Raw genomic sequence first — 14,632 nt, 5'->3', positions numbered from 1 at the left:
TGCTCAAAAGCCACAGCAAAGGGCTTAAAGAAATATGTGTAGATTTGCATATTTTTAGTGTAGGAAAATTATTCAGAAGTGAGAATTGTACATAGTGGATATAGTATTTTTTCCCAAAATTTTGAAAAAGTATAGGAAACAGTAGAAATGGAATAGGCGTGGGGATATTTCAGATTCAGCAGAAAAAAAATCTGTGTGCTCTAAAAGCCGTATGTGCCAAGTTGAGCTTACATTAGATTCACACAGGAGGTGAAGGAGGTTCTGTTTCTACACCCCCAAACCCTCCAGACATATCTTCATAAATCTGCCCCTCCACGTTAATAAGCGCACCGCGTCCTTTCTCCTGTATCTGTCAGCTCGTCTGGCTGCTCCTGGACTGTTCCTCTTGCAGAGCTCACCCCACTGCCTCTTTTCCCTCTTCCTCTTCATAGTTTTTGCAAAGTCACTTCGTACGGAAAATGGTTGCCCTGATAAGGAATTCTGGTACAAATTGCCTAAAAGAAAAACTAGTCTCTATCCCAGCACATGGACATGACAAAATGTTTGGGACTTCATTATCTTCAGTTATGTGTCTAATAAGTGTTCTAGGGACCACAACGCCATAGGCAGTCAGATCTTTATTACTCCAGAACAAATAAATACTAGTTGCTGGATGAATTTGCAAACTATATACCTAAAATTTATTTTTAATTATACTGTTTGAGAAGGCTTTAAATTGAACGTGGGAGGTATGGAAATCTATCTGCTTGCACTCACATTTTTCAGGAAGATGAAAGTGTTACAACTTCCCGTTGATTTCCCTTCAGAGGGTACTTTTCATTCTCAGCTGTTATCAGTTCAATTTTCTTGTGAAGTTTTTTTGATAGTTCATTCCCATTCCTTTTGTAATCATTTTCACCTAGTGAAGCAAATGAGATAATTTTGCAGATTGTACCACTTTACTTTTAAATTAATCCATTCTTTTTGAGAGAATGATTCTAATAGTGTGGTCAAGTACTTAGAAATCAGCAGGCTACTAACTTGTCCTTAATTCAGTCTGTTCTGTTGATTCCCTGATCACTTGCTGTGTTACTCAGGGTGAAGTTCTTCCTCCCCGCCCCCCACTCCCCCTCCAGTCCCCAATCAGTTCTCTAGTCCCTGGCACTGAGAAAAAGGACTCCAAGATTTTGCATCTATTTGAACTTTGGATTCTAAAAGCCTCATTTAATAAACTTCTGTTTATGTTTCATGTAAATGTGATGGTGTATTTATTTTTGATCTGTAACATTTTTTGCTGTGTATTAGGATTACTGATGAATTAGGCCATATATGAGGACTTACTCAGAAAGACAAGCCATTGAATAAATGAAGCATGCCATGCTTTTTTACTTCGGATTATTATTCTACAGTGATTCCCCGGTGGGGGGAGTAGATTATAAAAGAAAAATGATTATCTAGATGAATATAAATCCATAGGCCTATTCATCTGAAAAATATTGATGCCACTTGTAGAATTAAATTACATATTTCCAACTTGTGTTATTTTAAACTGTGATAAACACCGAAAGGATCTATCTGGGGTAAATTTGTAAATTTAAACAAATTTTCAGTACTAGTTAAGTGCTAAGTAATTTTCATTAAACATAGTCTGTCTCTGTCTCCTCTCTCTCTCTCTATATATATGTATGTATGTATGTATATATATCTCTCTCTGAAAGTATTCTGTGGGTATTTTAGAGTACATAAAATATTTCAGCATACATAAAAGCATAATCATTATTCATCACTTTAGATTGCAGGGATATTGTAACCTTACTGAGAAACCACTCACGATTTCACCAGTTTAAAACTAATTAACCTGGAGTGACTGTTGGTAAGGCCTACTTTTGCTGCACACGGAATGCATGTACTCTGACAAAGCGCTCTCAGTCTGGGGAGGTAGCTTTTAGTAACAGGTGTGGCACCATGTGTCTGCTTGTGAGTGTCTGTGGGTGTTTTTTTAACATGGTTCCCTGAACATGGTTGCTTTGATGGTGAAGTGGCCAAATGCCTTCTAGTTCTTATACTGTCAATAACTGTGGTTTAATTTGCCTTCTCAAATTATTTTGTCTCACTCCACAGAATCCTAGATGTATCTTAATAATTCAGTTCCTCTCATGGAACACTTAATCCATTGCACATAGAAACACACTTACCCAATAGGGAAGTGTAGGGAGACAGATCGTGGGCATGATGACATTTTAACAGTAACTTAATTATGGGTGGCGTATTGTGTGGGATCGCTTTCTTCCAAATAGGACTCAGACAGTTAAGTTGCTCATGCAGCTAGGTCAGTGTACTTTGTTCTTACCTTTGAACTGAGAGGATTTTTATATTTGTTTAATTCCAATAGATGGTAGTGAGTTACCAAAAATTACTTACATAATAATGTTTCCATCAGTCACTAAGACTTTTAGACTGTTACACTAGTAGGTACTAATCCTCAAATGGTGTAATTACAAAAGGTGATTTAAATATTATCTCCCCTGATTATTTTTGCACATTGGTGGACTTGACCTTAGTAAAACATGCTATACTGTACTTAATAATAAAAATTAAAATGAAGTTAAAAAATGACTGTATTCATGAAAGAAGCAAGTTTAAGCTGCACAATAACAAGTGAAAAAGGACTCTTTCAAGTCCTTTTTTTTCAGTTCAGTCATATATTTGGTGTAAATAACATCTTCATGAAAAAAAGGATCCGAATCTAAATTTCCTTTCACTCATATTTTATTTTGCAAAAAGTTTGTTGGAGAGTTGAGACTTGTTTGCCTCAGCTAAACTCACTCAGTTTTCACTCCTCAAGACCTTGCTACTAGTTCGGTGCTTGAGCGTGCATTGCCGAATTCCATCTTCTCTATCTTCCAGGAGCTGACCAAGCACTAGTAGAGAGGAGGTGTGTATATAAAAGCGAGATGAATGGTCACAGAACAAATAACAAGTTCTTTAAACGTTTACAAGAGAGAGCGGTCTATTTGGGTGTCTTTTTACTGGAAAGCCTACATAGGGCATGGCAAATTGTATTCTTTTGGATGCTGTATATCTATATCTGTATCTGGGCTATTGGGAATATCTTCAGCTTTTATTTTGACAGGATTCTAAATTTGAGTATCTATATGGATATTATCTCTTAATGTTAGGATTATGAAAGGAAACCTAAGCTTCGGACAGGCCCAAAATAGGTTCATAAGAATTTTTAACATGATCATCATATAGAATGTATGTTAGCCGTTAAGTCAGTCACGGCACCACAACTAGATAAAGATTCCTGTTTCTTGTACCGTGGTCCCATAGTGATTGCCGCTTGTCCCAGAGTATCTAGAATGTTCTTTCTCCCAGTCAAGACATTAGTGTTCCAAACCAAGTATGCTAATAATTTTTGCTGTTTTAACTCCTCACTGGTCTCTAAAAGTTCATTCAGGCTTTCTTTGAACCGCAGTTGGAGCGCGCACTGATGAGGTTTGAACCACTGACATTTGAACCTGTCACTGGCTTCCTCCTATTTGTCCTTAAATGGGAATAAATGGCAACGCGTTTTTTTTTACTTTTGGGAGACCTAACAAGTTTTGAAATTCAGAATATTAGGCACCATCAGATGCAGACGCCACGAGTGGAAACTTTCCTATTTTTCTTCGCCAGTATACAGTGCACTGAGGTTAACCTTTCCTGGTTACCTGCACTCTCACAGGTACCAGCTGGCTTAAGACTGAAACTGCCAGAGCGATCCACAACTACACGCTCAGCTATGCTCCACACTGCGCTAGACTGAACCATCGGGCGAACTCTGTTTGAGGCAGTTCTAAGCAGGGAAGTACAGGGTTTCTTTCAGAAACATAATCTTGACACCCAGAAACAATTTCTTTTTTTTTTTTTTAAGATTTTATTTATTTGAGAGAGAGAGAGAGAGAGAGAGCACAAGAGGGGGTAGGGTTAGAGGGAGAAGCAGACTCCCCGCCGAGCAGGGAGCCGGATGTGGGACTCGATCCCGGGACTCCGGGATCATGACCTGAGCCGAAGGCAGTCGCTTAACCAACTGAGCCACCCAGGCACCCCCCAGAAACAATTTCTTACATTTATTGAAAGGCTCCATTTCTGCACTTCGTTTATACTGTTGTGCTTTTTGTGTTGGTGTTATTTTCAAATGTATTAATAATGATTTAAGGTACTCCTTTATCAGGAAGTCTTTGTAAATACAATACCAGCATTAAAGCAGGAGGGCATTGTGCACGGTAGAAATATTACATGTGTAATGATTTGCGTTCTTAATGTTCCAGAACCCTGGGGTTATTAGTAAAACGATTGGAGAAAGGTGGTAAAGCTGAACAAGAAAACCTTTTTCATGAGAATGATTGCATTGTCAGGATTAATGATGGCGACCTTCGAAATAGAAGATTTGAACAGTAAGTGTGTGTTGGCTGCATTGCTGTTCTTTTCATGCTTTCGGCTTGAGAGAGTGCAGCCCAGTGAAATGCTTCAAACAACACGTCTGTGTCTCTTTCTTTATACTAGAGAGGAGTATTTTCTGTCATTATCTAGCTTTTAAAAATTTAATCAGACTCCAGGTAATTACTACCATTAGACTATATTTCAAAATGCCCTCCGACTGACAGAGCGCTTCTTAAAATATTATGGGCCCAATTTAGACTTCACAATTTTGCTACTTCCTCACCTCTTGGAAAATTTGCCAGCGTGCTAGGTTTTATTATACTTCAACTCACATTTCCAACTTTGTTGCACGTAATGACTCCCCATATAAATAAGCAGAGAAAGCTCCTTTGAACCACAGTGTGGTCTACTCAGATTTTCTTTGTCCTGATTCAAGTCCTTATTCAATTAGAAAGATAAAAGTTGTCCAGTGCCTATCAAACAAGGCAAGAGTGTGCAGAAATCAAAAGGACTTCGTGTAGGATCTGACTAGGGAATCAGCATGAGGTGGAACAGTTTCTCAGGCTGTTCCTGGAATAGCACCGGGACCAAAACTCTTCACATTTTCTGTCACTGAGGCTGCCTTGGTGTTCTTGAGAATTTTGCATACACAGACTTGCATTCATGTTGCTGATGATGGAGAGTTGATTTCTGTAGTTTTCTAAGTATATTTATTTCTTCAGAAACTCAAGTGGTCCCTTGTAATAAAATGTAATTTTTAAACATATTGGGTAATATTGTGGAGAGAAGATTGTATTTAATTTCCATTCCTATTGAAATTACAATATCCCTGTTGTGCTTAAAACTATTATTTAATAATTTGTGATTGAGAGCACAGTATCTTCTCTGTAGTTATAGATAATTTTGTCATTTTTATTAAGAGAACGAGAAATTTATATTTGGAGAAACAGCAATGCTTCTATCGGAGCTTGCAAACTTGATTGATAAATGGATATTTTAAAATTTTGTTTTTCAGTTTCAACAAAGTCTGTCCGTTTTTGTTGCTTAATTAGTATACTTAATTAAGCTCATAATATCTTCTAGTCTGCCAGTCTTAATTTGCTAATTTTCCATTCTTTCTCAAACCCAGAGCACAACATATGTTTCGCCAAGCCATGCGTACACCCATCATTTGGTTCCATGTGGTTCCTGCAGCCAATAAAGAGCAGTACGAACAACTATCCCAGAGTGAGAAGAACAATTACTATTCAAGCCGCTTCAGTCCGGATAGCCAGTATATGGATAACAGGAGTGTGAATAGTGCAGGACTTCCAGCACTGCAGAGAGCTCCCAGACTGAACCACCCGCCCGAGCAGATAGACTCTCACCCCCGACTACTACCTCAGAGCACACACCCCTCCGGAAAACCGCCAGCGGTTCCGGCCCCAGCACCGCAAAATGTATTTAGTACAAATGTAAGCAGTGGTTATAACACCAAAAAAATAGGCAAGAGGCTTAATATCCAGCTGAAGAAAGGTATGACCTACCTTGTTTTGTTTTATGGAATTTATTTTATTTTATAAGATTTTATTTATTTGAGAGAGAAAGAGCACAGAGGGGGAGCGGCAGGCAGAGGGAGAAGCAGACTCCCCGCTGAGCAGGGAGCCCGATGCGGGACTCCATCACGACCCGAGCTGAAGGCAGACCCTTAACCAACTGAGCCACCCAGGCGCCCCTATGGAATTTATTTTAAAAATCAAATCAACTATCCCATTATTAGAGGAAAGAACTGATATAACAACTTAAAAAATGTATTTAAAATTATAGTTTTTAAGCTTTTCAGATTCATTTTGCTATATCAGAATTAAAGTATGAAATTCAGAGAAAATAAGGCTTTAAAAATAAGTTTTTGTGAAGAAGGTAGCAGTTACTACTGTGGTAAAACTTTTTGGTAAGGGAGGAAATTGGTTTCAGGATATACTATTAAACCTAAAACAATAGTAAGGACTTGACTGTTTTGATCACCCCACTTGATGTCCAGACATAACTCTCAAAGAGGACGTTAGAGCTCCTCCACTTTAACCCCATCATTTTGGTAGGGGCAAGTGATTGATTTGAAGCTGTCGTGGTTCGTGGGAATAAAGAGTAGGTTCACCGAGCAGGTGGCTCCTTGTCCGCTACTTTTCCAGAATATTATACTGCTTTCCTTCCTTAAGATGACAAGGGAGGGCGCCTGGGTGGCTCAGTTGGTTAAGCGACTGCCTTCGGCTCAGGTCATGATCCTGGAGTCCCGGGATCGAGTCCCGCATCGGGCTCCCTGCTCAGCGGGGGGTCTGCTTCTCCCTCTGACCCTCCTCCCTCTCGTGCTCTCTGTCTCTCATTCTCTCTCTCTCAAATAAATAAATAAAATCTTAAAAAAAAAAAAGATGACAAGGGAAATTCTAATGGACCTTGCTAACTCTTTATTACATACGCCTTATATCAATTTATTTATTTAAGTATCTTTTGCATAGACTGTTCATCCTTGTGTACAGGAAGCATGCTTTTCCATTTTGTTCTTGACGACTCAGAGCAGACTGCTAGGCTTGATTTTCCGATTTCCAAACACTGTCCCCTCCAGCCATTGAGTTAGACTTTTGCTGTTAATCATCCATTTTAGCTGAGCATTCTGATATATTTTAAAATCATCTCTTTCAAAATGGTGTCATAAAGAATATTTCTCTTTTTATGAGCTCAACCAACTCCTACAGTTTAGGTGAAAATGAATCCAAGAGAGGTTGAGTGATTTCCCCAAGTCTCGTGGCTGTTGGCAGCAGATTCTTAAGAGAACATATTCCATATCCTGACCTTTAGACCATTCTTTCCATTTGGAGTAGGGTTTACAGGGTTGTAAACTCTGAGATTCCTGTTTCCTTTCTAATCATATTCTTTCATTGAACTTTATGTGAACCACAAACTCCTTATTTCTGGTTACTGACTTTTAAGCTCCAAATACTTGGTTGACATGATCAGGAATTGACAGCTTTACTCCATTTTTGAAACCTCTTACAAATGCAGAGTTATGTCAGCATAAACCCCTTTTAGCTTTGTTAATTCCTAAATGAGATAAGTATCAGATCCTGTCTTCTTCTTTTTCTACTCAAATGACAGGCCCTTGTTTTTAAGCAAAAACACGGTAAGAACCACAAATGGAATTGTAAAAAAAAAATAAATAAAATTCTGCTTGGGATCTCTCAACAGAGGAAAAATATTTTACTTGGCCATTCTCATAAAGTTACTAGTTCATAAATATCTTTGCCCTTTTACACTAACAGGCATACTTATTTCGGTAATTATGGTTTTTTACACAATTATATTTTAACAACTTATGATACAATATGAACTTTTAAATGAAGTGAAATTTTACTTGACATTAAAAGAGGCATTCTTTTGAATACAGAAATTAAGTTTTAATAGCATTTTAAAAGATGATTACGTTGACACAGCTAATTGACAAAGACTGTGCTCAATCATCAAGATCAGAAAAATGGAAGCAGTGGTTTTCTTTTAAACATTTTTCTGACTTTGAGTATTCTAAATTTTTTGTTTGTTTGTTTGTTTTATTTATTTATTCATGAGAGTCAGAGAGAGAGATAGAGGCAGCGGCAGAGGGAGAAGCAGACTCCCCGCCTAGCAGGGAGCCCGATGCGGGACTCGATCCGAGGACCCTGGGATCGTGACCCGAGCCGAAGGCAGACGCTTAACCATCTGAGCCACCCAGGCGACCCCTGACTTTGAGTATTCTAAATGATATAGAGCTTCATAGCTCTATTTTGATTTTAATTTACTGTGAGAATGTATGACAAAACGCGGAAACCAACTGTACATTCTGTCAGTACTTACAAATATTTTATATGAAAAATAAGTTTATGATAAATAATAGTGCAGAATGCTGATTCTCTTTGATTAGTACTGAATAGAGGTATTTTAATAATAATGATTGTATGACAATTGAACAAGCTTTCATTGTAGTTAACAGTTACGATTATTACCAGTTACAATTGTTACATTTAACATTTTTAATGAAGTACATCAAAAACATAGGGTGTGTCCATGTTAAACTTTAAACTCAGTTCAGAGTGAACTGACATGCTTTGAATGACAGTTCTTTCATAAACTGAGATCAGTTCTATGTGCTAAATGGAGAAACCTTCATGATAATGATTCTTAGGCATAATTTAGGAACCATGTCATATAAACATGACAAAATAGAACAGCCCTTATGTACTTGCTCCCATAATTATGATTTCTTAATATTTATTGCCATTTTGCCATTCTCAGATACCCTGCTCTTTTGTAGAAATTAGCTTTTTAATAAAGTCAGAGGAGAAGGTCAGTAATCTGTTTCAGTCAGTGCAAAATGTTTTGTTGGCTTTGCTAAATGAAAATTGATATCTATTTATCTTTCTTTTAAAGGTCACTGCCCGAACTTTTAGCTTACAGATTTAGGGGTTATTGCTGATATTTTAATAGTATTGAAGTTCATATAACAGTCAGTCTTTGTAGTTCATACAAATTAATATTGCAAAAGGGGAATAATTTAGAATTCTTTCTTAATAAATGTTATTGCAAGTCATTAGAGTTTCATGAAAGCACAGAGACATATGGAAAAGTCCCAGCAGAATAATTAGGAAAATTTCATATAGACAAGATGCCACTCAAGTCTTCAGCACAGAAGACTCAAGAAATTAACAGTCCAGGCACATTAAAGTGACTTCAGGCTTGAAGTAAATGAATGTTTTGTTTGCACTTGAGAATGTATAGGGTAGGTTCTGCTACAGGTATAACTATGGGGTGTTTTCTTCATATCAACTTTGTTTCTTCTTTAACCCACGTTTTGATTCATAGTTACTTGCCCGTATTGATTTACTTTTACAGATTTGTACTCTTGCTTCTAGTTTTGTACTAAGTGCTGCATCAAATTAATGTATCCTTCCACAGATTTTTCACCTTTATGTAGCTCTTTATTCTTCCCACATGAGCCAAGTATTTGTCCTAGTATCACTTTGACTGAAATGGAACCTAATATCCTAAAAAGTAATTTTTTAAAAAGCTCCAGTAGAAATTAATCATTATTAGAAGTGTTATAAAAATTGTGTGATTCATTAGAAATTTGTTGTAGTCTTGACATTTTTTCTTGGCTCATTTTGGCTTGTTGCGTGTCAGTTCTAGTAACACGCAACGCCTCTTCTATACTGTATTGCACTTATGAGTGCCTGTCAGGAAAGCTGATGAAGAGCCTAGAATTAAAACTATACAGACCAGCACAGTGATCTGTAAATGCCTTATTAATTTCAGTACCTTTAAACATAATATGATGGTCCTTAGACTTGGTAGCTATGATCTGAGATGGGGTCTTCCCTGAGTAATTTGCCTTTGTTTTTTATTTTTACAATTTTATTTATTGGTTGGGAAATATATATATGGTAAGATTTAGGTAAATAGAAGAGAACTAGGCAAATACAATATGGTTCATCCTGTCAGTAAATTGTTTTAATTATAGTGTGGGGAGGTTCTGTTATCTAGAAAAAATTTTCTTTCCACTGTTTCTTTTCCATCTTCCTGATCATTTTCTCTTTCCTTGCTCCTCCTCCTCCCCTTTAAATCTGGATACCATGATTGCACAATATTAATTGATATTTGAGGTACGATGGGTTTTAACAGAATTTTTTTTCCACACGGAGAAATTAAGTTTATTTCACGTCAAATATTTTGACCAGTTTAGAAACTTTTAGCAGTCATATTTGTATATGACCTTTCATCTGTCTTGGACTAGATTCCCATTTCTTCTTAAAGAATTTTGATATATAAGCCATTTAAACCTTCCCTAATTTAGTCTGTTTTGGAAAAGCTTTTCAGACTTTTAAAGTATTAAAAGCAGTGTAGGCCATTGTGAAAATTACAAAATGTCAAGCTGAGGTAGAGAATAACAAAACCTTTCTGTGCCATGTACCTCTGAAATTCAAGGTATCTCATTTTATTTACTTTTTTTGTTGTCATTATGTATTTAGGTACAGAAGGCTTGGGATTCAGCATCACTTCCCGAGATGTAACCATAGGTGGCTCAGCTCCAATTTATGTGAAAAACATCCTCCCAAGAGGGGCTGCCATCCAAGATGGCCGACTTAAGGCAGGAGATAGACTTATAGAGGTGAGTGGCTTCTCTAAGTCGGAAGTTCCGTAATTCTTAAAAAGTTCCACTTTCAGGGGTCCGTTCTTTTTCACATCTTCATAAATATGAAATTATATATGTTAGCAGAAGTTTGCATCATAAAGCAGTGTATTTCTGCTTTACTTCGACTTGTTTCCATGTCATTTGATGAGAAATATCTTTTCATTGAGTGTACTCATAAATTTTTAGTTACTCAGACATTCAGTTTATGAGATAACGTAACATTTGTCATTATGTAAGTGCAGTGTCTGCTAGGTTCTATTTCTACATGGCTTTAAATTTATGTCTGGCAATATAGAAATGATATCTACTTTGTAATCAGAACAGAGACAAATGAAGTAAATGAAAACAGTGTGTCTTGATGAGAGGAAATTTTGAAATGGCAGCATGGAGAATGAATTGAGACATAAAAATCAGATGTCAGAAAAAAATAGTTTTTCAAAATTTCCTTTCTGTACCTCATGAGTCTCGGTTCATTGGTCTTTGAGGCCATCTTAGACATACATAAACATACATAGGCATTTCTGTGTGTGTGATTGCTTGTGTATATAGAAGTAAAAGGAAGAAAGATTGAGAAAAATGGGTTAGTCGCTTTTCTTAGTATTTTCTTCAGAAAGTGTGTCTGTATTCTTAGCAGCAGATATGGCCTTTCCTAATTATTAACTAGTGTTCAAACACTAATGTTAAACTGCGTTTTGTGGCATTACCCTTTCTTCTTTACTTGTAGCTTCATATGTAGTTTCGAATTATCCAGATCAAACTCTCCTAAAGATTTCTTGAGAAGTAATGGAGCGAAGGATTGTCTTCCAGGAAAAGGATTTTTCCATGGCTACATACTGCACCTAGATTTCTTAAATCTTGCTCCTTTCCTTTGTGTCTTATTCTTGTGACACCATTTTTTAAAGGGGCACTGGTAGAGGCTAAATAGAAGGAAAGGTTCGAGTATAAATTATATTTAGAGTGTTGTTTCCAGAAAGGGCCACTTGTCCTTGGTGCATGAATTGAGTAGTGTTGGTCCAAGGGTGCGGTTATAGCTTGTTTTATGTAGTAGGAGGCTCAGCTGGGACTTGAATTTATCATCTTTGCCCCTGAGTCCAAAACATGTCTGTCCTCCTCTCTCTCTGGCATCAGCCTCACCTTCTTTCTTTCTTGTTGACTCTCTTTCCTCCCATAATTACTTTACTTTCAACACATCACAAAGGCTTTTGTTTTTCTTTTTGAGCAGTGGGAAGGGCCTGAAACCTCTATTTCTTCAGAGTTAGGCTCTATTTTCTGTAGCTGTCAGCTTTACTTGAAACTACATTTTCACAAGTCTTAAACCTAACTTTCTAGTATCTGTAGTTGCATCTACACAGTGTCAACAGTTTTGTGGGCAGTTTTTCTGAGCATGTGGATATTTGGAAGCATACTTAAAAAAAGTATCAAGTCACTTTTTTTTTTTTTAATCTAGAAATTTTTCCTTTCTTTGAACCTGTTACTACTTACCTATTTTGTGCAATCACTTAAATAGTAGTACACTGAGCAGTAGAAGATGGTTTTTAGTGGAGAGGGAAATGTTCCAAAAGGTATTCTAACTACAGGGTAATTTTGATATTACAATTTAAATAATATACTTTATTGTCATGGACAAAATGTTATTTTTCTCTAAAGCGAATACTATTGAATAGTTTATAAAAGAGATTTTCACTCTTATTTCTTTTAAATATATAGTGCTTTCTGGTAATGTTATTATACTTCCTTAAAGGTAAAAATAATGAGATTCCCCAGAAATTGGTTATTTCAAATCTCTCTCTCTCTCTTTTTTTTTAAGATTCTCTTAAAACATTGAAAAATATCAAGGTATTGCTACCTCAAAATATTGCTACCCCTCCATAAATATAATTATTATTTTGTATTCTTCTTTTAATGTTTGTCTTTTTAGGGATAAAAAGTTATCTTTATAAGTTTCAGTAAAATTTCATTGGAAGTTTTACCAAAATATTTTTAGTGTGTTTTTACTACTCCCTCTAACAGCAACACCTTTTTGTTTTGGTATAAGATAATCTATGATACATAAGGCCATCAAGATATCTCAGTCCAAAGCCATTAAGTTTTGTGTTAACCTGGTAATTTGGATATATTTGATTTTTAGTTGTTTTTGTTAATGCTCTGGTGGCTGTGGCTTTTGGCTTATTAATGAGCGCTAAAAGATTTACTACTTCCTGTCCTTCTTCTAGATACCTAGGCTGTGTTTCTTTATTAGCTACCAAATCATGGGAGAATTGACCACGAAATGAGCTGTGCTCCATAAGAGACATGATACATTCTAGGATGTATGTCTTTTCTTCAGTCATATGTTTGCACAGCACTGCAGCTGAAAACTTTTTATTTGTTTTAGGTAAATGGAGTAGATTTAGCAGGCAAATCCCAAGAAGAAGTTGTTTCCCTGTTGAGAAGCACCAAGATGGAAGGGACCGTGAGCCTTCTGGTCTTTCGCCAAGAAGATGCCTTCCACCCAAGGGAACTGGTGTGTAAATTTAGAGCAGATGAAAGATTTCTGATGCACATGAGCCAGGGATCTGGGCTAGTCACCTGATGGCCAGTGTTTATTGAGACATTTTCCAAACAGTTTCTATATTTTATATATCTTTCAGCCTTAACTTTGCATAAGCATCCTCTCCTTATATTTGCTTAGTTTTGAAGATAGATCTCCACAATATTGAGTGTAGGGGTATTTAAAAATCAGATTGCAAGGATATTTTCTAGGACAGCAAATGCTTATGAGGGAACACTTTCAGATGGACTGATTGAATACAGAGACGTTGATTACTTCATAACTGTCACTTCAAAGGCTGTTGTTGAAAACTTGCCATCTCCTCCACTACGTATGACAAATGTTCATATTTCAGATTTTCATAGTGCATCCAGCTAAGCCAAGTAAAGCTTCTTGCTTCCTGTTGTATGAAAAGGAGTACCTTAACTAGAGTATTACTGTTGAAAGTAAGGAGACCTGAGTGGTACTAAGCCCCATGGCCATTAATTACCAATATTGACATTACTTGGAATGACATAGATGAAATCAAAAGGCATTTGTTTGAACTTCATTTCATTTTTTAAATGTGTATCAATATGTCTAAATATAAGAGGTATTTACATAGTATTGGTGTGAATGAAATATGTATACTAAGTTGACATAGTTTGAATGTTTTTCTGCAAGAAGTGCCAGGTTTCATTTACTATATAAAAACAACATAATTGGAGGAATCACTTTTATCTTTTAAATGTGGTAAGAAAAGTGTTTTATTTCCAGTATAAGTGGTATTTTAAATGTTTCAAAACAGATTTTACTTGGGCCATTTTAGAGCATTTGACATCTCTTTCAGTCAGTTTTTAGCTTTAAGCAACAATTAATTTGTATATACTGGAATGGCAAGGTTTTAGGGGCACAGTTCCCAAATTTATCCTATAGCCCTAAATCTCTTAGGCTAATATTTCAAGTACAGATGTGTCATGGTTAGTAAAATTTTCCTTTTATTATGAGCCAGATATGTTTCAGTGTAGAATACCCCATCCCCTGGTTACACAAATTTGCTGTGATTTCATGGAATTTCCGATTGTGATAGGGCTGTAAGCCGAACGCTTGTGTTTTAAGTAGATTTTGAAAATTATAAAAACATCTTTATTTCTATTTTAAAATGTTGAATGCATTATTTCCCAATTTAAATTCGGTTTTCCATTTTCCCCCCACTGTTATCCAATTTTGTGCTTAAAATGCCACCTGATCCTAAATCTGGAGATGTCTCTATGAAATTATAAATGAGCCCTTAAAAAAAATATACTAAGCTTTAGATGGGATTTGATGAAGCTTTAATTCTTCGTCAGTATATCTTAGCCTGGGTAATAGTTAGTATTATCAGATTGCCAAAGCTTAAACACTGCTCTTCAGCAGCCCTTCCCAGACTCAGTGCCAACATCTAGCCAGCTTAAGGTTATTCAGGTTCTTCTTGTCCAATTTTGATCTTCCAGGCTTCTGTTTTCCCCTTCTGCTGCCTAGTTTTT

At 36.4% G+C, this 14,632-nt stretch overlaps 1 protein-coding gene across 24 annotated transcripts in view; it reads left to right on the top strand.

Moving 5' to 3' along the window:
• Window positions 1–14,632, top strand: part of PARD3 (par-3 family cell polarity regulator) — a 657,675-nt gene that overhangs the window by 387,183 nt on the left and 255,860 nt on the right. For all 24 annotated transcript variants that reach the window (XM_035029555.1, XM_035029556.1, XM_035029553.1 and 21 more), the window contains 4 exons: window positions 4,293–4,418; window positions 5,534–5,919; window positions 10,434–10,573; window positions 12,972–13,100. In XM_035029555.1, coding sequence (XP_034885446.1) covers window positions 4,293–4,418; window positions 5,534–5,919; window positions 10,434–10,573; window positions 12,972–13,100 — 781 coding nt within the window. The remainder of the gene's footprint in view (window positions 1–4,292; window positions 4,419–5,533; window positions 5,920–10,433; window positions 10,574–12,971; window positions 13,101–14,632) is intronic.

The sequence above is a fragment of the Mirounga leonina genome, unplaced genomic scaffold (genome assembly GCF_011800145.1).
Source record: "Mirounga leonina isolate KUSES-001 unplaced genomic scaffold, KU_Mleo_1.0 Mir_260, whole genome shotgun sequence".
Lineage (NCBI taxonomy): Eukaryota > Metazoa > Chordata > Mammalia > Carnivora > Phocidae > Mirounga > Mirounga leonina.
The sequence above is the reverse complement of the archived record's forward strand: the minus strand, read 5'-3'. Positions and strand labels throughout refer to the sequence as shown.